Genomic DNA, 24798 nt, shown 5'->3' with positions numbered 1-24798 from the left:
ATCCATAATGGCCGGGTTAGGGCCGGGCTAACCCTGAATGAGTGCAGATCGCCCACGTCTGATTTCTGTGACAGGACTGTTAGGAGGTGAAAGGTCACCTCATGTAATGCATGTAGTGCTTCAGAATCTTACCTGATTTACAAGGGAGGTCGGGGCACACGATGACGGGATCTGAAGCAGAAGACAGAGAGGAGCCAGGAGGAGAGACAAAATTACTGTTTGTCCTCATTAGCCTCGGAAACCCAGATGTTTTTAATTCCAGGGAGGAAAAAGAAAGTCTGGGTCCGAGTCCACTTCAATACGGCATACATACAGTAGAGCAAACGTCGATCACTCTCTGCTGATTTCTGATCGTCTGCACCTTTGTAAAATTGACGCACACACACAGTATGTGACGTACACACACACACACACTCGTTTCTCTCTCTCTTTGTCGCTCTAATTAATTAGTCTCATGTCGAGCAGCTGCGTCTAGATTCTCCCGCGGATCCTGCCGGGAGCTGCCCGAAAGCATAGGCTTGTCCTCAGACAAAATGCACATCGGTACAAAATGTTATCTTTCATGTGCTTTCAGGTTATTCATATTTAGTTTAGTACAACATCCTAGCGTCCTAGAATTTCAGCATGTCTTCACAGGTATATACATTTCCAAAATCTTTCAAAAATGCTGTTTCAGTTTCTTTTTTCAAAAATGTACATAATTACAAAAATTGCACATGTGCTTGTGTGAGCATGTCCATGTAAAAGCATGTGAGCCTGTAGATCTGCTATTTTAGTATCATATGACATGGGAATTCAGTGATTGAATGCGTGCGTGCGTGCCCTATGGCGTGTGCGCTGTGCGTGCGTGTGTACCTGGGCAGAGCACGGTCTCGATCTTGTCGATGAACTCCTCGGCCACCAGGTCAGCGAAGCGCTTCATGCCCAGCACCCGGCCCTCCTTATTACAGGCGATGCTCTTCAGACTCTCGTTCTCCTCGATCTGGTCAAACATGTCTCCGATGCCGATGGCGCTCACGTCCACACTGGGGTCACTGCAAAGTGCAAACGCACAAAAACAAACAAATAACGTCCGTTAAAATGATGCCGACTTTCAGTGTTGGAAAAAAGGACTAAAATGTTTTACTAAAGTAAAAAGTGCCTAATATTGCAATGCAGAAATACTCTGTTACCAGTGAAAGTCTGGTATTCAAAATGTACTTGAGTGAAAGTACAAAAGTTTTGATATAAAAAATGTGAAAGTCTGGTATTCAAAATGTACTTGAGTGAAAGTACAAAGGTTTTGATATAAAAAAGTACTTAAAGTACCAAAAGTAGAAAGTACACGTTTAAAGATGGAGTACCACGATTTTGAAGAACTTCATGAAGAACATGAAGAAAATCATGCTTTTACACCAGTTCATTAAGTATGCCTGGTTTGCCTGGTGGGTGGTGATTCACCTGAACTGAAACCGCACCCACAGCTGTTGTTGTATGATAAAGGAGGAGGGGCTGATAGTGTGATGTCACTATATTACTGTTTATTTCATTGGCCCGTTTGACTGTCAAGGGTTCAGCCTCCAGGAAGAAACCCTAAATACAAAGTTAATACACCATTGCACATAAAAACGACTCCAGGGTGTCTAATGAAGTACTGTCACCTCATAGACACATGAAAAACTGGAAAAATACAAAAGTTGTGGCACTCAATTGTGGCACTACATTTCAAATGTATATTAGAAATCTTTTGAAAATAGCCGCTCTACAAGCTCCCTGGAACAACATATTTTCAGATGGGGGTCGGCGGCCAAATACAGATAATTCTAGGGCTCCTTGACATGGAGTAGTTTGAGAACGACTGACATAGAAACATGGTTTTTCAGAAAACTGTCAGGGTTTAGAAGACATTAGTAGAATATGTTCTCAGGCCTAAATGGGTGTTTAACCCGCGCGTCTAGTAGTCCCGTCCCACGTACCTGCAGAGGTAGGTGAGCAGCTTGTCGTCGTCTCTGGGGTCGAAGCGTCCGTCCGTGATGACCACCACGGTGACGTTGGCGTTGGCTCTGCGGCTGTCCCTGATCAGGTTGTCGTAGGCGTACTTGAGCGCCGACGGCGTCCACGTTCCGCCGGCGATCCACTCCAGACGCTTCACTGCGTCCTAGACGAGAAAGCATGGGTGAATTATCTGATGCTGTGGAATATGGCTCAATTATCAGAGTGTATATATATTTTTTATTGTGTTAGAGTTTGATTTAGGGTTTATAGAAAACGGAACAATAGGGGTCCCCGCTGGCCAAGCGGTCCAGGCGCATCATGCCACATAAATAGGCTTTGGCCTGACAGCGTGTCGCGTGTTCGAGTCCCGTTCATGACGACCTTAATTTGCTGTGCGTCTCTCCCCTTCTCTCTCTCTCTCCCTCTTTCCTGTCTATCTTCACGTGATACTATCAATAAAGGCAGAAAAGCCAAAAACAAATCTTTAAAAAACAAAAACAAAACATAACTAGACAAACTGCCAACAGGTCTCCACCAGGGCAGGTCAGGTTGTGGCCTCATGGTGGCGCTATAACAGGCTGTTGAGGAAGATTTGGGCCGGAGGTTCGTGTTGGAGGGATGCAGGTACAATGTTTTTCCATGTGTGCATACATAAGTTGTATACAGATCGATGCAGTTATAGCTAAAAACAGGAATTGGCCTGTTATAGCGCCACCGTGAGGCTGATTTTGAGGAAAAAATTGTGGCATGTCGTCCTCGGCCTAGTGAAAATGTGCGTGTATAATTTAACGGAAATTGCACACTGTGTTTGTGATTTGTGGCCTTTTTTCGAAATGGACGAATCGTGTGAGCTTTGGAAGCCAATCTTAGCCAATCAGGATGGAAGATGGGAAATGGTGCGGCTCCGTGTTGATCACATGACTATGGAGATAGTGTATGCCGATTTGCGTGAAATTTGGATAAAATCTGAAGGAGTAATAATAGAAAATGTGTTTTAAATATGTCGGCCTCCTGGTGGCGCTATAAAGAGCAGATGTGAAAAATTCCAGGCAAAGGTTTTTCCTTGGCCTCTAGGGAGTTGGCATACAAAGTTATCCACAGATCCGTGCAGTTAGAGGTAAAAACACTTTTCGGCCAGTTATAGCGCCACCTTGAGTCTGAGTTGAAATTGTTCATGTGGCATTTCGTCCTCGGCCTAGTGGGAATGTGGGTGCACAATTTCACGGAAATCACGCGATGTGCTCATGATTTGCAGCATTTTGTTTGAAACTGAGCACTCCTGTGAATTTTGGAAGGCAATCTTAACCAATCAGGATGGAGTGTGAGAAATCTGAAAGACCGGTTTCGTTGAATGGGTCTAGAGAGACTGTGTACCAATTTGCGTGATGTTTGGACAAAATGTGTAGGTGTACTGCGCAAAAACTTGTTTTGCACAAAGCGGCCTCCTGGTGGCGCTATAACAGGCCGTTGTGGAAAGTTTGGGGCAGAGGTTCATCGTTGGCATCCAGGGAGTGTGTGTGCAAAATTTGGCATCGATCGGGTTAACGGTGGCCGAGATTAGCTGCTCACGGACGGACGGACGGACGGACGGACGGACACACGGACACACGGACGGACGGACGGAGTGCAAAACATACTCTCCCCACATGCCTTCGGCCTGGTGGAGACAACAATATATCAAATATTATGTTACGGTATGTTATTAGAACCTCTGTGATTTGACTGGACAATTTGATAAAGCGATCATAACCCTGCCAGGGGTTGTGACACTGCCACCTAGTGGTGGTGGTGGTGGGTGGTACAGGACAACAAAAAGGAACCAACTCTAAAACTACAAAGGCATTTGCTCAAACTAAAAAAATATCACAATCGAAGTGAGTGAGCTTGTAGATCTGATATTTTCAGCAAGCGTGCAAACACCGGCACTTGACAAAGTATACAGTAAATGGGGATTTTTACCTTGAAAGCAGTTAGTGAGTTGATCTTGGAGTCGTTGAGACGGATGGCCTGGAAGGTTCCGCTGTGACTGTATTGGACAACACCCACCCTCGTACCTGCATGGGAAAACCAGGAGCATTCTGTTAACGTTGGCTCAGCCCTGGTTTTTTATTTTTAGCCCATGCGATTTTGCAACCTATTCTTTCACCCAGGGTCATCTAATGTAATTCTGGGCCGTCATCAAAAAATAAAGGAAAAACAGCACCCTCTTTTCCTTTGAATTGGACAGAGTCAGCAGTCTGTCTGAATTGGACAGAGTCAGCAGTCTGTCTGACTCGAGAGACTAAGGGCCGATTCATACTCCTATTTTACCGCTGTAGTGCCGAAATGATTTCGGCTCGTCAGAAATTTTCAGTAGCTTTAGGACAGTATCCACCCCCCCAAACCTCAAATGACGTCACATTGTAGGCTCTACAGAGCCGAACCGACTTTTATTCGACTCTAAAATAGGAGTATGAATCGCGCCTAACAAGGAGGTAACAATTTGAAGGTTCAGTACTATCTCCATGTGCAGTACATACGATAATGCAGCTCTGTAACTAAATCCTTGTGTGCACTAACTGTAACGCCTAAAAAGGATGAGAAAACATAATCTGCCCACTGGAATTAAAGCATCCCTTCTTCTTCATGCCTACCGGACTCAGAGTTGGGATCCTTGGCCATAGACCCCAGCCTGTTGATGGTGCTGATGACAAAGTTCTTCTCCAGGGTGAAGTTAGTGAGACCCACTGACTCCGAGCTGTCGATGACAAACACGATGTCCAGGGCTCCGCACTTCTTCTCGCAGTCTGGGGAATGCCGACACAAACACAGAACACAGATGTCAGGGCGTGCAGCGCGGCATCTGTTAGGATCATCATATAAACACACCGGGTAAACTCACCACAGCAGCCGCACGTCTCCCTGATGTAGTTCATGACATCGCACTCCTACATTCACAAATAACAAGGCACCATATTATTATTTGTTGTTGAAATGTCAATAACAATAAAGTATTTACATATAGTACTGTACATATTTATATAAAAAAGGCTGATGTATACTCTGTGTTTATACTATATGTATATATTTTAATCAGCATGCTCAGCATAAAGATAAAAGGTAAATGTCGGTGCTCTTACGGTGAGGCCGGGATCTCCCTCAGGGCCAGGGTCTCCCTGTAGACAAACAGATGACACAACAACACCTCCTGTTTTTGTACGGTTCAAGACAAAGTTTACAATGTCTGCTTTCCTGATCAGTCAGCAGACCAGCATGTGGAATACCCTCCCTGACACCATCCCTCGGCCACCTTCCAAACAGGCCTGGAAATCCATCTTTCAGGAGACCACCAGGGGAAGTAAACGGAACTCACGTTTTCCCATAGAAAGGAGATGGCATTCACTGCTGCCATTATTCTTTACATCTTTTCCCCTTTTCCCGCTTTGTACATAGTGTTTTATATTTGTTGATGTAATTCTATTTTGGTGTTATTTGTATGCTATGTGTTGATGAATTGAATAAGTAGGACCACAATGGAAAAAAGGAGTTTACATTTCTGTCTAATTAGGTATCCAATCATTGAATCAATCAAAGACCTCACAGGCCTGTGTACAAATAAAGAGCATTAGTGTTTAGTCTGGTGAATCATTGTTATTACAGTCTGTCTGCACCGTATAGGTGTGTGCGTGTCAGTGGGCAGTGTTGTGTTTGTGCCAGTATATGCATCCTGTGTTTACAGCAGTATATTTTCCTGCGTGTATGACTGTTACTCACAGTGATGTAAATAAATAGGTTTTCAATGTAATGAGTCCCAGGATGGAGGGATGGTCTTTTAGATGAGTCCCAGGGACATTTTATGAGTCCCACTTCAGCGACGTTACGAGTCATATTTTGACATTTTTTACAAATTGCAGCATTTAACTCCCATTTAATTTTATATGGGTATAATGTGGTTATATTCATGTATAGAACAGAAGAAGAAATGATTACATAGAAACATAGCTTTTTCAGAAAAACTGTCAGGATGTAGAAGACATTTTTAGAATCTCATCTCAGGTCAAAATGGGTTAAACTGCGTTTTGGGATGCAAAAGTCTCTGGACTCACATCTCGTCCGCCCTCTCCTCTTGGGCCTCTATGACCAGGCTCTCCTCCAGGTCCTGGCTCACCCTGTAAAACAAATCACAAACGTATCACACAAACATACGTACTGTACATACATACTGTACATCTCCACCTGTCTGTCTGACAGCAGAGACAATACTACTGTACTACCGTGCACTGAATTCACACCAGCACGATGGGGTTTTGTTTTCTTCTTTAGTATACCTGGGGCTCCATTTTCGTCACCGCTTATCCCTAAACTTCTTTGCCTTTTTTTTTTTTTACTATTTTGCTAAACATTTTTGAAAATGGCCAGTCTACAAGCTCACAATGTGTCAATGTAGATTGGCTAGTTGAACTTTTAGGGGTTTAGCGGTGACGAAAATGGAGCCCCATTTCTGTCTGTCTGGTGCGCGGCCCCCTTTTTCCTACGCGATTTCGCACCAGTGAGGGCTGAGGGGTTCCACAGCCGTCTGCCCTCCAGACCGCCCCCAGCCCCTCCCACCCCTCACTGGGGAGAAATCGGGTAGGAAGAACGGGAACGTGTCTGGTGCTCCTTTCCTAGTCCCCGTGTGTTTCTACGTGTTAACCCTTTACTGCTGTACTGCCATAGACAACAGAATTTCTCCCACAGGATCAATAAATGTCTATCTAAATGATCTATCTACAGCCCCCCATGTGGTGAGTTTCAATGCAAAGCCTACTGTATATGGAGAAAGTGCTGTGTTCTGAAATAGGCATAAATACTAGATTTTGAAGACACTGCCAGAGATGAGCATTGAGTGCACTTCTCCTGCCTGCCTGTGTGATGTATGTCTGCTGCTGGGTGCAGCTGCTTGCTTTGATCCATCATCGGACCACTGGGGCTCTTGCTGGGTGTGAATTAGTCACACACTCCACTTGAAAGGAGTAAATATTAACGTTTGAAACTAGCAGTTGCAGATAAACACAGCTAGACAGTACATAAGCAATCTAGCCCCAGTACTGTGGGAGCAGAGACAAGTGGCTCAGGCCTGCTGCTCAGGAGGTTAAAGGTTAAAGTCCTACAATTTGTTCTCCGCACTTGACCCATCTCTATTGGAGCGGTGAGCCACAGGCGTGCTGCCCTCGGGAATCATTTGTAGTTGATCTGACCCCCCAATCCCAACCCTTGATGCTGAGTGCCAAGCAGGGAGACATCGGGTCCCATTTTTTACAGTCTTTGGTATGACTCGGCCGGGGATTGAACCCCGACCTCCCAGTTTCAGGGCGGACAGTCTAACCACAAGGCCACTGAGAAGTAGATTGGCTCTAGTTGCATATTTGTAAACAGCCTGTTCATTTTAGGCAATAATATTGAGGTTTCTCAATCTCAATAAAAGTCACATTTATACAGCTTCTAGTTAAAATCTTTGTAATTCCATATAGTCTGATATTTCACCACAGATACACACATTGACACGCATGCAGTGACAGGCTGTCACCCATCGGCATAACCTTGGACATGTACAATGTTTTTAATTTAGCAGTTTAGCGGAATTTAGACAAACTATGGTGCTGAAACGTGTGTGAAACGTGATAATGGGTTGGGGGTGTGTCCATCATCTCTAATTTAGTTACCGTAGTTAAACAGCACGTTTTCTTGTTGCAAAGCAAGGCACACAGGGCCCTATCTTCCAACCTACGCTATCCCTTGGCACTACCCACTATCTGTTAATTACGCATTACAGCCGCACTACCCACAATGCATTATGCCGGCTCCGTTATTTGAGCTTGGAAGGTGTGGCCATGTGTGTGTGTGTTGTGGCGCTATCCCTAACATTGTTATCTTGCCCACACACGTTTGGGAAAGCACTTAGCGAATTCTAAAACCACCTGCTATGGCAAATCCATTTGGTAGAGCGTGCCTGCAATGGACATGGTCTTGGCCGGGCACACAACGTTTAGAGGTTCCTGGTGGAAGAAAGCCATGGCAAGAATCCAGTCCAACCCAGTGGTACCTGGCAAGAATCCAGTCCAACCCAGTGGTACCTGGAAAGAATCCAGTCCAACCCAGTGGTACCTGGAAAGAATCCAGTCCAACCCAGTGGTACCTGGAAAGAATCCAGTCCAACCCAGTGGTACCTATTAAGTGATCTTTAAACAAATGATGATGATGCCTAATAAGATTGCATAATAAGGTCTTATTATGGCCACTTCTCCCTAGTGTGAGTGGTTAAGGTCTTATTAGGGCCACTTACCCCCTAGTGTGAGTGGTTAGGGTCTTATTAGGGCCACTTACTCCCTAGTGTGAGTGGTTAAGGTCTTATTAGGGCCACTTACCCCCTAGTGTGAGCGGTTAGGGTCTTATTAGGGCCACTTACTCCCTAGTGTGAGTGGTTAAGGTCTTATTAGGGCCACTCACTCCCTAGTGTGAGTGGTTAAGGTCTTATTAGGGCCACTTACCCCCTAGTGTGAGCGGTTAGGGTCTTATTAGGGCCACTTACTCCCTAGTGTGAGTGGTTAAGGTCTTATTAGGGCCACTCACTCCCTAGTGTGAGTGGTTAAGGTCTTATTAGGGCCACTTACCCCCTAGTGTGAGTCGTTAGGGTCTTATTAGGGCCACTTACTCCCTAGTGTGAGTGGTTAGGGTCTTATTAGGGCCACTTACTCCCTAGTGTGAGTGGTTAAGGTCTTATTAGGGCCACTTACCCCCTAGTGTGAGTGGTTAGGGTCTTATTAGGGCCACTTACTCCCTAGTGTGAGTGGTTAGGGTCTTATTAGGGCCACTTACTCCCTAGTGTGAGTGGTTCGGCCGGCGAGCTGGCGAACCGACAGCAGAGGTCACGGCCAAAGCACATCATTTGGTTGGCGCAATAAACTCGACGGAATAAGTATTCTCACTTTTCAGCATAAAACGACCATTATACTCACAGGGTCTCCATCAGTTCCTTTGAGTCCTGGCATGCCCTTGTGCCCACAGTCTCCTCTGCCACCTCTGGGTCCTGCATTACCTTTGTCTCCTCTCTCACCCTATACAACACAGCACAAGACAAGTCGGTTAGCCAAGCATGCTCCTACAGAAACTGCTTTAGGAGAGAGGAAGAGTGAAGAAGAGTGAGGGAGAGAGAGAGAGAGAGATCTATGAAGCACAATACACACTACTACTGGCAGTGGTACGGGAGGTAGAATCAGAGGGTCCTCTCTCTCCACAGTCCCTGGCTCCTCTTGGTTTAGAAGTGTCCTTGAACAAGACACTGACTTACCCCCTAATTGCTCTCGATTAGCAGGTTGGTACCTTGCATGGTGGGAAAGTGGCCCACCACTGTGACAGTGTGTGTGTGTGTGTGTGTGTGTGTGTGTGTGTGTGTGTGTGTGTGTGTGTGTGTGTGTGTGTGTGTGTGTGTGTGTGTGTGTGTGTGTTAATTAATTAATATCAAATATCTAAATTCTGAATCAAGCAACTTAAAAACTGTCTGGGGTGTTCACATAAGGCTGTGTGGACGATGACATGACCAAAAGCTTTTTTTTTTTTTAAACCCCTCAAATTAAAGGGATATTTCACATATCCCTTTAATGTTGTGATAATGAAGAAGGTTTGTGTTATTTAACTGTGTTATATAACTTTTTGGCCCTCTCCACCCGGTGCAGTGACAGTGCAGTGACAGAGATGGCCCTCTCCACGCGGTGCAGTGACAGTGCAGTGACAGAGATGGCCCTCTCCACCCGGTGCAGTGACAGTGCAGTGACAGAGATGGCCCTACCCACCCGGTGCAGTGACAGTGCAGTGACAGAGATGGCCCTCCCCACCCAGCTTCCCAAATACCAACATGGACATGTGTGTGTTTGTTGGAGTTCCACCGTGGAAGATTGGATGGAGAACTTTGGCATTTGGGATTGCTAATGAAAACCTTGGTGTTTATATTACCGATGGTCCTCTTGTTCCAGGATAGCTGAAGCCAGGTCTTCCTTGATCTCCCTGAATCACAGAGAGAGATAAACGGTCAAAACAAACACTTCACCGCACGGCGCACACTGAGTCATGAGAGTGAGAGACACGTCAACTAACGTACCTTTGGTCCAGCCTGTCCAGGGTCTCCTCGTGGTCCAGCATCCCCACCGTCACCTCGGGTGCCCTAAGAAGAAGTCCAGCATTATCTCATATGTTTTGTTAATGACATCAAATAGATAAGACTATTTCAACAACGTCTTGACCGGGTCAGGACAAGAGCTGAGTCCTGGAAATGTTTCCATTGTGCCGCAAATAATGTCCAGTAGAGGCCAATCAAAAAGGAACCAGGTGAATATTATTTTGACCTACGTTTTTCCCTGCTTCTCCTGGAGATCCCGGAGGTCCCCTGGGCCCTGGCAGACCGTAGTCACCCTGCACGGCAAAGACAGGTCGTTTAGCAACGGACATGTTGTATGGGAGTGGTCCTCACTGAGGACTCTAAGAGTTTAGCGTCTGAGGTCTCCTTACCTTGGTTCCCTTGTTGCCTACTTCACCTGGAAGTCCTCTCAATCCCTCTGGCCCCATTTCTCCCTGAAACACAAAGACAACATCGAGACAGGCGTTATAATGAGTGCATGCACCCATGCAGTGCATCACAGACCGAACTAAAATCAATCGCATCCATCCCCTGAGCCCTCCTACAGTCACAAGTAATTGCGGAAACTGGGTCCGAGATTAATATAAACAAATTATTCAATTTCATTGAGATGGGTTGCATTGTAAACACGTAAACACCAGGACATACGTTGACTCCCTTGGTTCCATCTGGTCCTTGAGCGCCCTTTGGCCCAAAGTCTCCTCGTCTCCCCTAAAAGAAACAAACACAACTTTAGCACATAATAGCGTATACGGTAACCTCTGTAAACTGCATTTACTAGGTGGGTGAAATCTGCTCTTACTAGTTCTCCTTTGACTCCAGGGCCTCCAGCGGTACCCTATAAGGAAAGACAACACACAGGTTAGCATCACATCACCTGCGCCCTAACCTTCATTTCCATAAAGTATCTTTGGGTGTTTTTGTGTTAACAAAGTAAGGCTTACTGGTTTTCCTTTCTGTCCAGGGAAGCCGGGCGAGCCAGAAGCTCCTCTCTCACTCTGTGGAAGAGACACCTGAGTTTAACCTCTGAACTTTGACCTCTGCCCTTTAACCCTTTGTCCTCGCATCGGGTAGCGTTACACAATGTTCTTCCCGGCTGAGAGGAACGATACAAGGATAACTTTTTTTTTTTACTAATAATGGACCCTATAGACAGTGTTCAGCATTCTGGGGCTGGAAAGGTTACACATGTGACTTCCTGGTTTTACCTTCGGCCCAGCATCTCCGACCGGGCCGAGTGGACCTGGCCTTCCTGCGCGACCGGGATCCCCCTGGACACACGCACACACACACACAGACACACACACACACACACACACACACACACACACACACTTAGACATCACAGTTGAGTGACAATAAGGGTTCATGCGGGGGTGCGATGCATGGATGTTTGCGATTCTCGTACCTTCTCGCCATCAGAGCCAGCGAGACCACTACCTCCGACATCTCCAGGGTGACCGTCAGGACCCTGTAACACGTCACACGGGCATCGTAAATAATACCATAATAATTCCTAATGTGCCACAGTGTGACCTCATGTACAGTAGTATTATGGCCATGATGTCAATATGTGTCAGACCATTACATACCCTGTCGCCTGGGTCACCTTTGCACCCCGGGGCGCCAATCCGTCCGATTTTACCCTGAGATGAGGACAGAGGGGAAGGGGAGGGATGGGGTTGAGGGGGAGGTTTTAAACACCAGTGATGACGTGAATGATTATTAGAATGAACTCCAAACTCTATAACTAGGGTAGTCTACTTCCTGACTTATACACCTCTATAACTAGGGTAGTCTACTTCCTGACTTATACACCTCTATAACTAGGGTGGTCTACTTCCTGACTTATACACCTCTATAACTAGGGTGGTCTACTTCCTGACTTATACACCTCTATAACTAGGGTAGTCTACTTCCTGACTTATACACCTCTATAACTAGGGTAGTCTACTTCCTGACTTATACACCTCTATAACTAGGGTAGTCTACTTCCTGACTTATACACCTCTATAACTAGGGTAGTCTACTTCCTGACTTATACACCTCTATAACTAGGGTAGTCTACTTCCTGACTTATACACCTCTATAACTAGGGTAGTCTACTTCCTGACTTATACACCTCTATAACTAGGGTAGTCTACTTCCTGACTTATACACCTCTATAACTAGGGTAGTCTACTTCCTGACTTATACACCTCTATAACTAGAGTAGTCTACTTCCTGACTTATACACCTCTATAACTCTATAACTAGGGTAGTCTACTTCCTGACTTATACACCTCTATAACTAGGGTAGTCTACTTCCTGACTTATACACCTCTATAACTAGGGTAGTCTACTTCCTGACTTATACACCTCTATAACTAGGGTAGTCTACTTCCTGACATATACACCTCTATAACTCTATAACTAGGGTAGTCTACTTCCTGACTTATACACCTCTATAACTAGGGTAGTCTACTTCCTGACTCATACACCTCTATAACTCTATAACTAGGGTAGTCTACTTCCTGACTTATACACCTCTATAACTAGGGTAGTCTACTTCCTCTGTCAATCCCAGCGCAAACGTTCTTACCTTCTGCCCGTCCGTTCCGTTGCGCCCTCCGAGGCCGCCCACACCCTGGTTAGGAGAAGGAGATGGACCAATCAGAATTCACACAGACTGATGATGGCTCTCTCTACAGACAGAGTAGTCGTATTTATTTAGTCATTCGTGATCGGAGGAATTCTTACCTTCTTCCCCTCGTGTCCGATCTCTCCCTGTGGGCAGATACAAGGTCAAAGGTTATATTACCGTTATCAATGTTCCACAATCAATCGTTGGCAAATCAATTTCCATTTGATTGACCCGAAAGCTACAACATAATGAGACGGACAATGAATGAGTCAAAAGAAAGATGGAAGTCGCTAGCTTACCTTCTCACCCTTAAAACCTGGCTCTCCCTATGCAAAGGAACAAATGGAGAAGCACAATATATGGATTATTATGGGTCAGTACTGTAATAAAACGAATGAATGAAGGAGGAGATGATTAATGAGTGGGGTTTTACTTTGACACCAGGCTGACCGATAGGACCCTCGATACCGGGGTCTCCTGGGCGACCTCTATCTCCTTTCAGACCTGGATCACCGTTGTCTCCTTTAGCTCCCTGAACAGAATCAGAACAAGCAGTTAGCAGCATGTCGATCAGCGACAGAGGAAGGTGAGGCTTCGTGTGCGTTTACTTTGGTGTGTATATCTGTGTGTGTCTGTGTGTTCTACTATTGCATGACTTGACTTGTGTGTGTGTGTGTGTGTGTGTGTGTGTGTGTGTGTGTGTGTGTGTGTGTGTGTGTGTGTGTGTGTGTGTGTGTGTGTGTGTGTGTGTGTGTGTGTGTGTGTGTTACAGTTTTTCACAATCACTTGAGGTAAATTTTTCAAGACCTTCAAAACCATTTTTTTAATTGCTTGGATATAATAAATAAAAATCACAGAACATCAAACAATTAGTTGATGTTGACACAACTTTCTATCAAAGTATTTAACCCCATTTAGACCTGGTGTAACCTATACGTTGTCACACCTTTGAATTAGAGATGCTCCGATAATCGGCCAGTGATCGGTGATCGGCCATTATTGGCCGAAATTCACTCTGATCGGTAATCAGCATTTACCCTATCTGTGATCAGCAACTTTCTGGAGAAAGTGACGTTTTACAAATTTACACCATTTAAGCGGTATAAATGTCAATCAGATATAGAGTATAATATCATTCATCATAATTAAATGCCTCTAACTATCAATTAATACAACAGTTCAATACGACAACTGTATAACATTACTCCTATATTATGTTGGTTTTATGGAAACTGATTCCACATTTAGATCATAAGAAGTACGTATAAGGCAGACAATTTCCCTGCCTTTTAACAAAAATGACAAACCGTTACTGATGATTGGTTTGACCTTGTACAAAATGTGTACACGGTCAAACCAATCATCAGTAACCATCATCACAATCATCGCATCATCACAACCATCCCTTAATATAAAAGGGATTGTGTCCTCTTGCAACAACATGGTAACAACATGAAGCAGGCAGGCAGCCAGCCCAATATCAGGCAGCCAGCTGTAGACTCAGTCAATGAGAAAGTGTTAAGTTATGAAAATGTAGTACGCATGAATATCAATTGTCAAATGACAATATATCAGCATGACACATTCATTAGACTTGGGGAATGGAGAGATTATAGAGATGAGTGTGTGACGAAAATATGTTATTAATTACTATTCTTGTCACCAAATTAATTTTATTGTATATTTTATTATATATACCATTTTCTGTGTGACGAACCCAACAGCGGTGGTGACTGAATGTGTTCTTTGTTTCCCTACAGAATTGAGATGAGACCAAATACCGGTGGTAGGAACTAGGGATGGAGTGCTCAGGGCTTAACGAGGCTGTGGTCCATATGCTTTGGGCCAGAAATGACATCTGCTGTTTGATCGAAATACAGCAGCACGTAATTGAACGTGTTGATGTTGCTTGGCAATGTTGCAGCCATAAGTCTTCCAATCGTAACATATCTGGGATTCTGTCAAGGCTCCGGCCGGGTCTCTACAAGATATTTACTTGGTGCTTACTTTTCTTTTTCTGTTGTAAAGGAATGCAGATAGACTTAAACAACAGTGGGTTGAGAATTCTGTTCAGTTTCAGGGTTCCTGCTGTGAATGATTCAAGTTTGATATTCTGTTGTGTACATTGACGGCAGACCCTGGATTTGCCACTGCAGAAGATTCTTTCCACAATGTGAATAGAAACATCCACTGTGATGTGGATGTGAAGTTACGGAATGGTCCGATCAGTGTTGATGTCGTCGACTAAAACTAAACTAACAATGTTCGTCGACTACCTTTTTTCACTGACATAAACTAAATGGAAACTAAATGAAAACTAAGTTATGATGACTAAAACTAAGACTAAATATATCGAAAATTTCGTCAATAAATAAAAACTAGACTAGAATGTTAGGAAGGGACTGACAAGAGATCCAGTATAAGTCATTTTACACTTGGTTGCATGCTGAAAATAGCAGATCAAATTTTGCTACCAAAAACAACACTGGGTCCAATCCACAAGAGAGGCTTGATGCTCTGAGGGCTCACAAACATTGGAACATTGGCTACATCTTGATCACATGGCTCCAGCCATAATGTGTGTGAGTTTTGGACAAAAGTGGGTTTTAAAGAAAACGCAAAATGGCAGAATACGTATCTAGTAGTAATATAGTTTTATATTATGTAGTCAAATAAATGGGCCAGGCCAATGTGTGGAGTTGCGCCATGATCCAAGGATAAGGAATCCAGGGAAAAGAATACTTTGATTGTAGCCAACAACGAAAAGGTTCAAGAGTTATAGGCCAAAATGTGAAGCGCCACCATGAGACTTGAAACATGTGGGCTGGCGGTTCTTCCTTGGAGTGTGTGCAATGTTTCACACTACACTGAATTGTTCATGATTTGTGGCATTTTGTGCAAAGGCTGAAGTGGTGGTGAAAAATGGTGTGTGTGTGTGTGTGTGTGTGTGTGTGTGTGTGTGTGTGTGTGTGTGTGTGTGTGTGTGTGTGTGTGTGTGTGTGTGTTTGTGCGTGTGTGTGTGTGTGCGTGTTTGTGTGTGTGTGTGTGTGTGTGTGTGTGTGTGTGTGTGTGCATGCGACTCACTTTCTGTCCCCTGTGGCCTTTCGGACCATCAGGCCCTATTGTCTCCAAGCAGGACACCTTGTAACACTGTAGAAGAAATAATAATAACGATACATAACCAAAATATGCATGACGAAATATAGAAAGTAAACATGATGAAAACAAGAACAGATGATGTTCCATCTTACCTCTGTGTAAGCCATATGTTGCTGTCCGAAGAAAAGAAAAGAAAAGATTTAATGTCAGATACAGAAAAAGTTATAAACAAAAGAGAGTCTACTCTCTAAACGTACCCTAAAACTAAATGAAAACTATTCAAGAGACTACTAAATTTGCTGCCAAAAACAACACTGGCGCCGAGATCGCCTTTGGACGCCTATTTCAATGTCCATTGATTAGGTTTCATACCTGTGTCCTGTACACGCTCAAGACAAGCTAGATTTGTGGCTCATTTCTCGATATGATTCCCGGTTACAAAATGTAATGTTTTGGGTGAATTAAATAACAATCGAAGCACACAAGCAAAGAGTCTCGCCATGTTAATAGACTGGGCAGCGGGCCTGGAGTACCTTTTTCAGACACCAGATGGGGGTCAATGAGTAAATAGGCACAATTTATTTTTATATATTTTTCAAACAAAATAGCCACACCGCCACAAAACCATGTTTTTATTTCAGTTAACTTTTTTATTTTTTTTATTCTAGTTTCAATAATTTCGCTAGTTTTAGTTCCCCATAATGGGTGACGGCGTGTGCGTTACCATGGTCTGGATGATGCGGTCGATGGTATCCTTGTGGATGACGGCTCTGCCCGAGCTCAGGTCCACGGCCATGAACTCGCTCCTGTAGACCATGGCGGGCGAGTTGGCGATCTCCCTCAGGCCCGTCTCGTCAACGTTCCTGGACGCCGCCACCACGAACATCCTGATGCCCTCGTCGCGAGCCCTCTCCGCCGCCACCTTGATGCCCCCGCACGGGTTGCCCGTCACGTGGCCGTCGGTGATGACCACGGCAAATCGCAGCGCTTGGGGGTCGTGGGGAATGCGGTGCATCTCCTGGGTCATGTTGGTGATGGCGCAGTCGATGTATGTACCCTTGCCCAGGTAGCGGATTCCCCTAACGCCCTGGGAATAGGCAGGTAGCGTGGGTTGAAGCAAAAATCTAATCAAACAATATTTAAAATGATGATGTTTTAGTATCCTATTGTGCTGAATAATGTGCTGAATTCCAATGGAAATATACTTGTATTATAATCGGCGCCTATAAGGCTGTGAGCAGTACTAGGCACTGCATGTACTGTGTGTACTGTGTAACTGTCTGCAAGGACAATACACTACTGCACATCATCATCAAATCACAACACGAGGCAGAAACATACAGTATACTACTCAGTATTAGAACTCAACTCAATAAGTGACATATGGTGCAATTTCGTGGTCAACAGTCAAGGTCAAGTGGGTCAGTTATTGATTAACAATCAAAACTTCAGAAGAATTCATCGTAGTTTTAGAAATAATTCCAATTGAAGGATTTGTGTATGTAAGGAGCTCAACTATTATATACACGCCTCTAGGTTGCAAAAGGTTGCATTCCACTGCAACCAGAAATGTAAAGCCATGGGATGTGAGCAAAGTATGTTTAAATCAGTGGTTCCCCCATTAATTAATATGTATTTATCAGCGGACCCTCATCTGAAAATATTTTGTGCTGGGATCGTGTGTGTGTGTGCGTGCCTCTGTCAGTCACGGTAGTCACCTGAATGAAGGCATCCTTGGCTCCTAGGCGGGCGAACACTTGCTGTTTCTGGGAGAAGTGCAGACCACCGATGGACCAACGGATATTAACCAAACCTTTGTAGTCAGCATCTTCTAGGCCCTGTGCAAACTGCACTGTGAAGTCCTACAACATAACAAACACACACATACATACATAATTAATAAATGGGTCAGCTGACAGTATTTTAGCGCTGTCTCACATTAATTGACGTTAATCTCAATAATAAACACTGTTCTGTGCTGAGTTCAGTTAAATAAACCGCTGATGGGTGGTGATCCACCTGAACTGAAGCCTGACAGCCACAGCTGTAGTTGTATGATAAAGGGGGAGGGGTTAGGGGAGGGGCTGATAGTGTGATGTCACTATATTACTGTTTTTTTCATTGGCACGTTTGAGTGTCAAGGTTTCAGCCTCCAGGAAGAAACCCTGAATACAAAGGGAAGACATCATTGCACATAACAACCACACCAAGGGGTCTAATGAAGTACTGTCACCTCTTAACCCATTTTAGGCAGGAACCCCTTTTGGTGTTAGCATTATGCTATGCTTTAGCTATTGAAAAATAGCAGATCTACAAGCTCATACGAGCTTGTAGGTCTGCTACTTTTGAAAAATCGAAGAACGACTGACATAGAAACATAGCTTTTTCAGAAAACTGTCAAAATGGGTTAAACACATGAACATTTTGAAAAAGTACAAAAATCACGGTAGGCTACTCCATCTTTAAATGAGGTACCTTGATGCTCTCCACCAGTGCTCCAGGGGGTGACTCTTGGAGAGCAATGGTCTCGGACGTATCGATGGTGAAGTAAATATCTATGGGACACTCATGCTTTTCTGGAAGGGAGACAGGGAAGTGCACACACACACACACACACACACACACACACACACACACACACACACACACACACACACACACACACACACACACACACACACACACACACACACACACACACACACACACACACACACACACACACACACACACACACACACACACACACACACACACAGTACACACACATCAATGCAACACTGCAAGAGATTCACACTGATAATCCACTTAAATGAAATGTTCAGTGTCTTATTGCTGATAAACTGCAGACCACAGGTCCTTATAAACCGATTCAGGACGGGAACCCCTTTTGGTGTTTTAAGCATTATGTTATACTTTAGCTTTAGCAGATCTACAAGCTCAGCGAGCTTGTAAATCTGCTATTTTTGAAAAATCTTGAAAATGTGGCACAAATCTTTGAATATATATTATTATTATATCATATCAGAGTGAACGTTTTTAACTAAAATCTTTGCTTCTGGGGGGGTCCCTGGAACAACATATTTTCAGATGGGGGTCGGCCGGCAATTACATAAAATGATTTTTGGGGTCCTTGACATGAAATAGTTTGAAATAGGTCCTTTTTTTCAGAAAAAAAACATGATTTAGAATACATTTGTAGAATCTGGTCTCAGGTCTAAAATGGATTAATTCAACAAAATCCCATAATGAGAGGGACATAAACATGCTGCTGTGTCCAGCCGGATGACTCACTGGCACAGTCGGTGGCCTGGCCGTGCGTCAGGGTTCCAAACAGGAGGCACAGCGCCACGACCTCGAACCCCAGCATCTTCCTCTTCTCCTGCCTGAGTGACACATAGGGGTACAACGGCACACTCTTCTGTCAGGAAGGATGCATTACATGACATTCATCTATCTATCCACCTGTTGCTTCATTTACCATTTCAGCTTTTCTCAAAAAAAGGACATGATACAATGCAAATTAAAGTACGACCGCGTTTTCAAACTAACTTCATATAATTAATTGGTTCTCACTAATACTCACTATCAAAATGACCAGCTCAATAAGATCTACCCACCAGAAAAAATATGATCCCATTGCTGAAATGTGTTTAAAGATAATGATCCCATTGCTGAAATGTGTTTAAAAGTGTACCTAAGGGGGCTTTGGAATAGCGTCGCTGGCGTTACAAGACGTAAGACAAAGACACTTGGAATGGGGAAATAGAGGGAAAATGGAATTGGTATAGGGTGTTTTTTGTATAGGCTATAACTTTGTAATGCTACTGGCAACCATTGTCAGATTCCAAAATATTTTTTTATATTTAAATTAAATATATGTTTACGACCATGCCATGCTGTGATCTACCTACACAGCTTTTGTGATCTACCTTTTGGGCACCCCTGATCTACTTGGTCTGTGTCTCATAGGATGGCTGTGAACACTCCAGTGACATCAACATTAGGCTTCATTAATTAATTAATTCAAACTAGATTGATTTCAATCGGTTTTTATTGATGCAAGAACAATGTCTTCCATATAGCATGCTTTAACTTAAGGAATAGAAAGCCTGCAGTTTCTATTAGTTGGGGGGATTCCCCATCGATGATGTCACACTCACACCCACTGGTAGGAACATTTCGGAACTATTCGCAGCCCTCCTCTGAGACAGAGTGAGTAGACAGGTTTCTGAACTGTCCACAGCCCTCCTCTGAGACACAGAGTGAGTAGACAGGTTTCTGAACTGTCCACAGCCCTCCTCTGAGACAGAGTGAGTAGACAGGTTTCTGAACTGTCCACAGCCCACCTCTGAGACAGAGTGAGTAGACAGGTTTCTGAACTGTCCACAGCCCTCCTCTGAGACACAGAGTGAGTAGACAGGTTTCTGAACTGTCCACAGCCCACCTCTGAGACAGAGTGAGTAGACAGGTTTCTGAACCGTCCACAGCCCTCCTCTGAGACACAGAGTGAGTAGACAGGTTTCTGAACTGTCCACAGCCCTCCTCTGAGACACAGAGTGAGTAGACAGGTTTCTGAACTGTCCACAGCCCTCCTCTGAGACACAGAGTGAGTAGACAGGTTTCTGAACTGTCCACAGCCCTCCTCTGAGACACAGAGTGAGTAGACAGGTTTCTGAACTGTCCACAGGCCTCCTCTGAGACAGAGTGAGTAGACAGGTTTCTGAACTGTCCACAGCCCACCTCTGAGACAGAGTGAGTAGACAGGTTTCTGAACTGTCCACAGCCCACCTCTGAGACACAGAGTAAGTAGACAGGTTTCTGAACTGTCCACAGCCCTCCTCTGAGACACAGAGTGAGTAGACAGGTTTCTGAACTGTCCACAGCCCACCTCTGAGACACAGAGTAAGTAGACAGGTTTCTGAACTGTCCACAGCCCTCCTCTGAGACACAGAGTGAGTAGACAACATTTGTACCATATTATAATGAGCATTGTGTATGTAATGTCATCTCACCATCATGTCTGATAGTTGCCTGACAAAACTATGCACAATAAATGGTAAAAAAAAAAGAACAAATGTGCTGATCTGGTAAAGTTCATGAATTCACCTCTTCAGTATGAGTCATGTCTAGCTGAGTTGGCCGTCCACACCTGGCATCAGTTTGGGCTAAACTAAGCAGTACAACCAAAGGCCATTTTGTCAAGTGGGAGCAAACATGGCTGCCTGCCAGAGTTATGTAATGTATAAGAAAGCATCAAAACTCTTTTTCTTTTTTTACAGTCTCGTAGTAGCTAAATTAACACTGAATTAAGCCTTTTCTTACTCTGTGCTGCAAAGATGGGCACAAAGAAATAGTCGATAGGACTACATCACTCAAACACATTTGTTGAAGACCATTTTCAAAACTATCACACAATAAAACAAGCAGATGAGACCCACACTATGGCTATATGTAGGCCTAGAGATTAATGAATGAAAAAACAGTTCCACTGCTGAACCTTAATGTTAGTTTGCGATGTCAAGGCCAAAGCCAATTGGCTGAAAGCACACTTTTCCAATCAAGATGGAAAAGTCATGTAGGCGTAGCGTAGGGATACATGATACATGACCAAGCTATGTAGGCGTAGGGATACATGATACATGACCAAGCTAAAGTCATGTAGGCGTAGGGATACATGATACATGACCAAGCTAAAGTCATGTAGGCGTAGGGATACATGATACATGACCAAGCTAATGTTGAGGTCATTTCAATTAGTCTATACTTTTGAGATTTGTTTCAAACCACTTCAAAGAGCCTCAGCATGCTGCAGTTCTCTGATGTGGTGGTGGCTGGGCTGCGACTGGCTTTTATCCTACCGACTGCACTTCCCACACAGACAATGTTCTTCATCTACCTGCCAAATGGAACCAAATGGACCGGCTAACGGGTCCATTTGGTTCCATTTGTACACTCTCAGAGTTAAATTAACATTGATTTTACAATTATAAATTGGGGGTCCCGCAGAGATAGAAATGCCATTAAATGGGGGCCCGTAGACTAACCCATTCTGACCTGAGATCAGATTCATACGAGGTTTCCGCCGGACACACACTGGTCTGATGAACCCATTCTGACCTGAGATCAGATTCTAAAAATGTCAGTCGCTCTTCGATTTTTCAAAAATAGCAGACCTACAAGCTCGTATCGCGCCACTCGGTGGCGCGATATGAGCTTGTAGATCTGCTATTTTTCAATAGATAAAGCATAACATGATGCTAACACCAAAATGGGTGCCCGGTCAGAATGGGCTAATGCATGTCAAACTGGGGGTCCTTGAAATTAAATGGGTTGAGAATCACTGCTAGAGCCGTATAAATCTTCTCTTATGGGGGTCCTTGGCATATATTTTCAAATGGGGGTCCGCGGGCTAATGAGTATCGTTTTGGGGGTCCTTGACATGAAGACGTTTTGGAACCACTGGCCTAATCTATCCTGTCATATCATTGGTAGGCCAGGCCATGTCCTAATCTATCCTGTCATATCATTGGTAGGCCAGGCCATCTCCTAATCTATCCCGTCATATCATTGGTAGGCCAGGCCATCTCCTAATCTATCCTGTCATATCATTGGTAGGCCAGGCCATGTCCTAATCTATCCCGTCATATCATTGGTAGGCCAGGCCATCTCCTAATCTATCCTGTCATATCATTGGTAGGCCAGGCCATCTCCTAATCTATCCCGTCATATCATTGGTAGGCCAGGCCATCTCCTAATCTATCCTGTCATATCATTGGTAGGCCAGGCCATCTCCTAATCTATCCCGTCATATCATTGGTAGGCCAGGCCATGTCCTAATCTATCCTGTCATATCATTGGTAGGCCAGGCCATCTCCTAATCTATCCTGTCATATCATTGGTAGGCCAGGCCATGTCCTAATCTATCCTGTCATATCATTGGTAGGCCAGGCCATGTCCTAATCTATCCTGTCATATCATTGGTAGGCCAGGCCATCTCCTAATCTATCCCGTCATATCATTGGTAGGCCAGGCCATGTCCTAATCTATCCTGTCATATCATTGGTAGGCCAGGCCATGTCCTAATCTATCCTGTCATATCATTGGTAGGCCAGGCCATCTCCTAATCTATCCTGTCATATCATTGGTAGGCCAGGCCATCTCCTAATCTATCCCGTCATATCATTGGTAGGCCATGAGGCCATGTCCTAATCTATCCTGTCATATCATTGGTAGGCCAGGCCATCTCCTAATCTATCCTGTCATATCATTGGTAGGCCAGGCCATGTCCTAATCTATCCTGTCATATCATTGGTAGGCCAGGCCATCTCCTAATCTATCCTGTCATATCATTGGTAGGCCAGGCCATCTCCTAATCTATCCTGTCATATCATTGGTAGGCCAGGCCATCTCCTAATCTATCCTGTCATATCATTGGTAGGCCAGGCCATGTCTTCTTGGACAACGAGATACGGCCCAGACAGATGTCTGGCCACCAGGCAACAATCTCCCAGTAGTGGTGGAATAAAGCACTCAAATGTTTTACCGGTATACTTAAGTAAAACTTGAGATACATCAATACAAACTACTCCATTACAAAGTCAAAGTCGGGAATTCAAAGTGTACTTGAGTAAAAGTACAAAGGTATCACAATGTACTTAAGAGTATCAAAAGTAAAACTTCTTTTTTATTATACTTATTGTGCACAATGTCCCATTTCAGGTTTTCAAATGTATAAAAAAATCGTGTTAGTAAAAGTACAATAGTTGCCTCTGAGATGTAGTGGAGTAGAAGTAATGGTATTGGAATTGGAAATACCTCCAAATTGTACTTAAGTACAGTACATAAGTAAATGTAGGCGGCTACTTTACAATACTCCACTGCAATCTTTAGCACTTTACTATGCTTCCCTCTAGTGGACAGCCCGCGCAATGGCTCATTAGGTTGCGGAGGTACCTTCACTCACACACACTCATCAACCGTCCGAACAGACAGACAGCTGAGCGAGGACAGAATACTAGTAAAACTCAAAACGGACATTTTCAGGAGTTTTCCTCAATCACATGCTTAAATATATTGAGTAAAATTCATGTAGCTATAGCAGGTTGAATGCATCATTTCGGACATAATAAGCCACTAACTGAACAACACTGGACTATCAAAGGCTGCTGTACCTCAAGTGTTATTCCAATTTTATGTGGAAATTCACACTGCAGTGAAAGTGAAGTCAGACTATAGCGTGCGCGCCTGGCTGGAGAGCGCGAGACACGCGCGCATGCATGGCACACAGATGAGAAGAACTATGCTGCTGCTGCTGTGCGTAAAAAGTGTTGCTTGTCTTACCCGAACTCTTTTTGAGGACTTCAGAACAGTTTGTCGAGTTACTATAGTCCGTGGATCTTCTTCACTGCCTCATCTCCGAGGGAAGGGGGAGAAATGAAAAACAGGGCTGGCTGGAAAAGGGAATTAAAAAGTCCTGGATGCTTGCTAATTCCCGCAGAAGAACAGTCGGTTCGCTCCGCTTCTCCTCTCCCGTCCCGTCCCGTTCCAGCCCTGCTGCGAAGAACCTGCGCGCGAGATCCCTCCTCTCCCTCCTCCATGCACGCGCGCCCCGGGCTCGCCTCGCCTGCCGTGTCTGGCCTGTCCGCTAGGAGGCGCCGTGGATCCGTAGGACGATGTGCGCGTCCGTGTGCGCGTGCATGCTGAGAGAGAGAGAGATGGGGGGGGGGGGGCGAGAGAGAGAGAAAGAGATTTAGGTGAATTTTGTGAGTTTGATATGTGTATCAGGCTTAGATTCCATTAAAAAGCCTTTGACCGGCCTGGGCTGGCCTAGCAGTCCAGGCACCTATACTGGTAATCCAGCCTGACAGCGTGTCGCAGGTTCGAGTCCCAAGCCCGACGACCTTTGCTGTGTGTCTACCCCCATCTATCTCCCCCTTTCCTGTCAAACTAC

At 44.5% G+C, this 24798-nt stretch overlaps 1 protein-coding gene across 2 annotated transcripts in view; it reads right to left on the bottom strand.

Moving 5' to 3' along the window:
- col6a2 (collagen, type VI, alpha 2) overlaps window positions 1-24422 on the bottom strand; it is a 30269-nt gene extending 5847 nt beyond the window's left edge. Inside the window, exons 1-30 of one of the 2 annotated variants that reach the window (XM_083781838.1) lie at window positions 24189-24422; window positions 19140-19231; window positions 18321-18421; window positions 17564-17707; window positions 16570-16932; window positions 15998-16018; window positions 15831-15896; window positions 13180-13278; window positions 13046-13072; window positions 12863-12889; window positions 12705-12749; window positions 11716-11769; window positions 11532-11594; window positions 11332-11394; window positions 11068-11121; window positions 10926-10961; window positions 10772-10834; window positions 10495-10557; window positions 10336-10398; window positions 10088-10150; window positions 9943-9993; window positions 8949-9047; window positions 6060-6122; window positions 5094-5129; window positions 4856-4901; window positions 4608-4760; window positions 3934-4028; window positions 1956-2137; window positions 856-1034; window positions 133-171 (exon numbers count right to left, since the gene is read on the bottom strand). In XM_083781838.1, coding sequence (XP_083637964.1) covers window positions 133-171; window positions 856-1034; window positions 1956-2137; window positions 3934-4028; window positions 4608-4760; window positions 4856-4901; window positions 5094-5129; window positions 6060-6122; window positions 8949-9047; window positions 9943-9993; window positions 10088-10150; window positions 10336-10398; window positions 10495-10557; window positions 10772-10834; window positions 10926-10961; window positions 11068-11121; window positions 11332-11394; window positions 11532-11594; window positions 11716-11769; window positions 12705-12749; window positions 12863-12889; window positions 13046-13072; window positions 13180-13278; window positions 15831-15896; window positions 15998-16018; window positions 16570-16932; window positions 17564-17707; window positions 18321-18421; window positions 19140-19215 — 2434 coding nt within the window. In that variant the 5' untranslated portion in view covers window positions 19216-19231; window positions 24189-24422. The remainder of the gene's footprint in view (window positions 1-132; window positions 172-855; window positions 1035-1955; window positions 2138-3933; window positions 4029-4607; window positions 4761-4855; window positions 4902-5093; window positions 5130-6059; window positions 6123-8948; window positions 9048-9942; window positions 9994-10087; window positions 10151-10335; window positions 10399-10494; window positions 10558-10771; window positions 10835-10925; window positions 10962-11067; window positions 11122-11331; window positions 11395-11531; window positions 11595-11715; window positions 11770-12704; window positions 12750-12862; window positions 12890-13045; window positions 13073-13179; window positions 13279-15830; window positions 15897-15997; window positions 16019-16569; window positions 16933-17563; window positions 17708-18320; window positions 18422-19139; window positions 19232-24188) is intronic. The other variant, XM_083781837.1, reaches the window with a different exon arrangement.
- Window positions 24423-24798: the final 376 nt, after the last annotated feature.

This window comes from Protomyctophum parallelum (genome assembly GCF_964188405.1).
Source record: "Protomyctophum parallelum genome assembly, chromosome: 14".
NCBI classification, from domain to species: Eukaryota; Metazoa; Chordata; class Actinopteri; order Myctophiformes; family Myctophidae; genus Protomyctophum; species Protomyctophum parallelum.
Note: the sequence above shows the minus strand (reverse complement) of the source record. Positions and strands in the feature narration are given on the sequence as shown.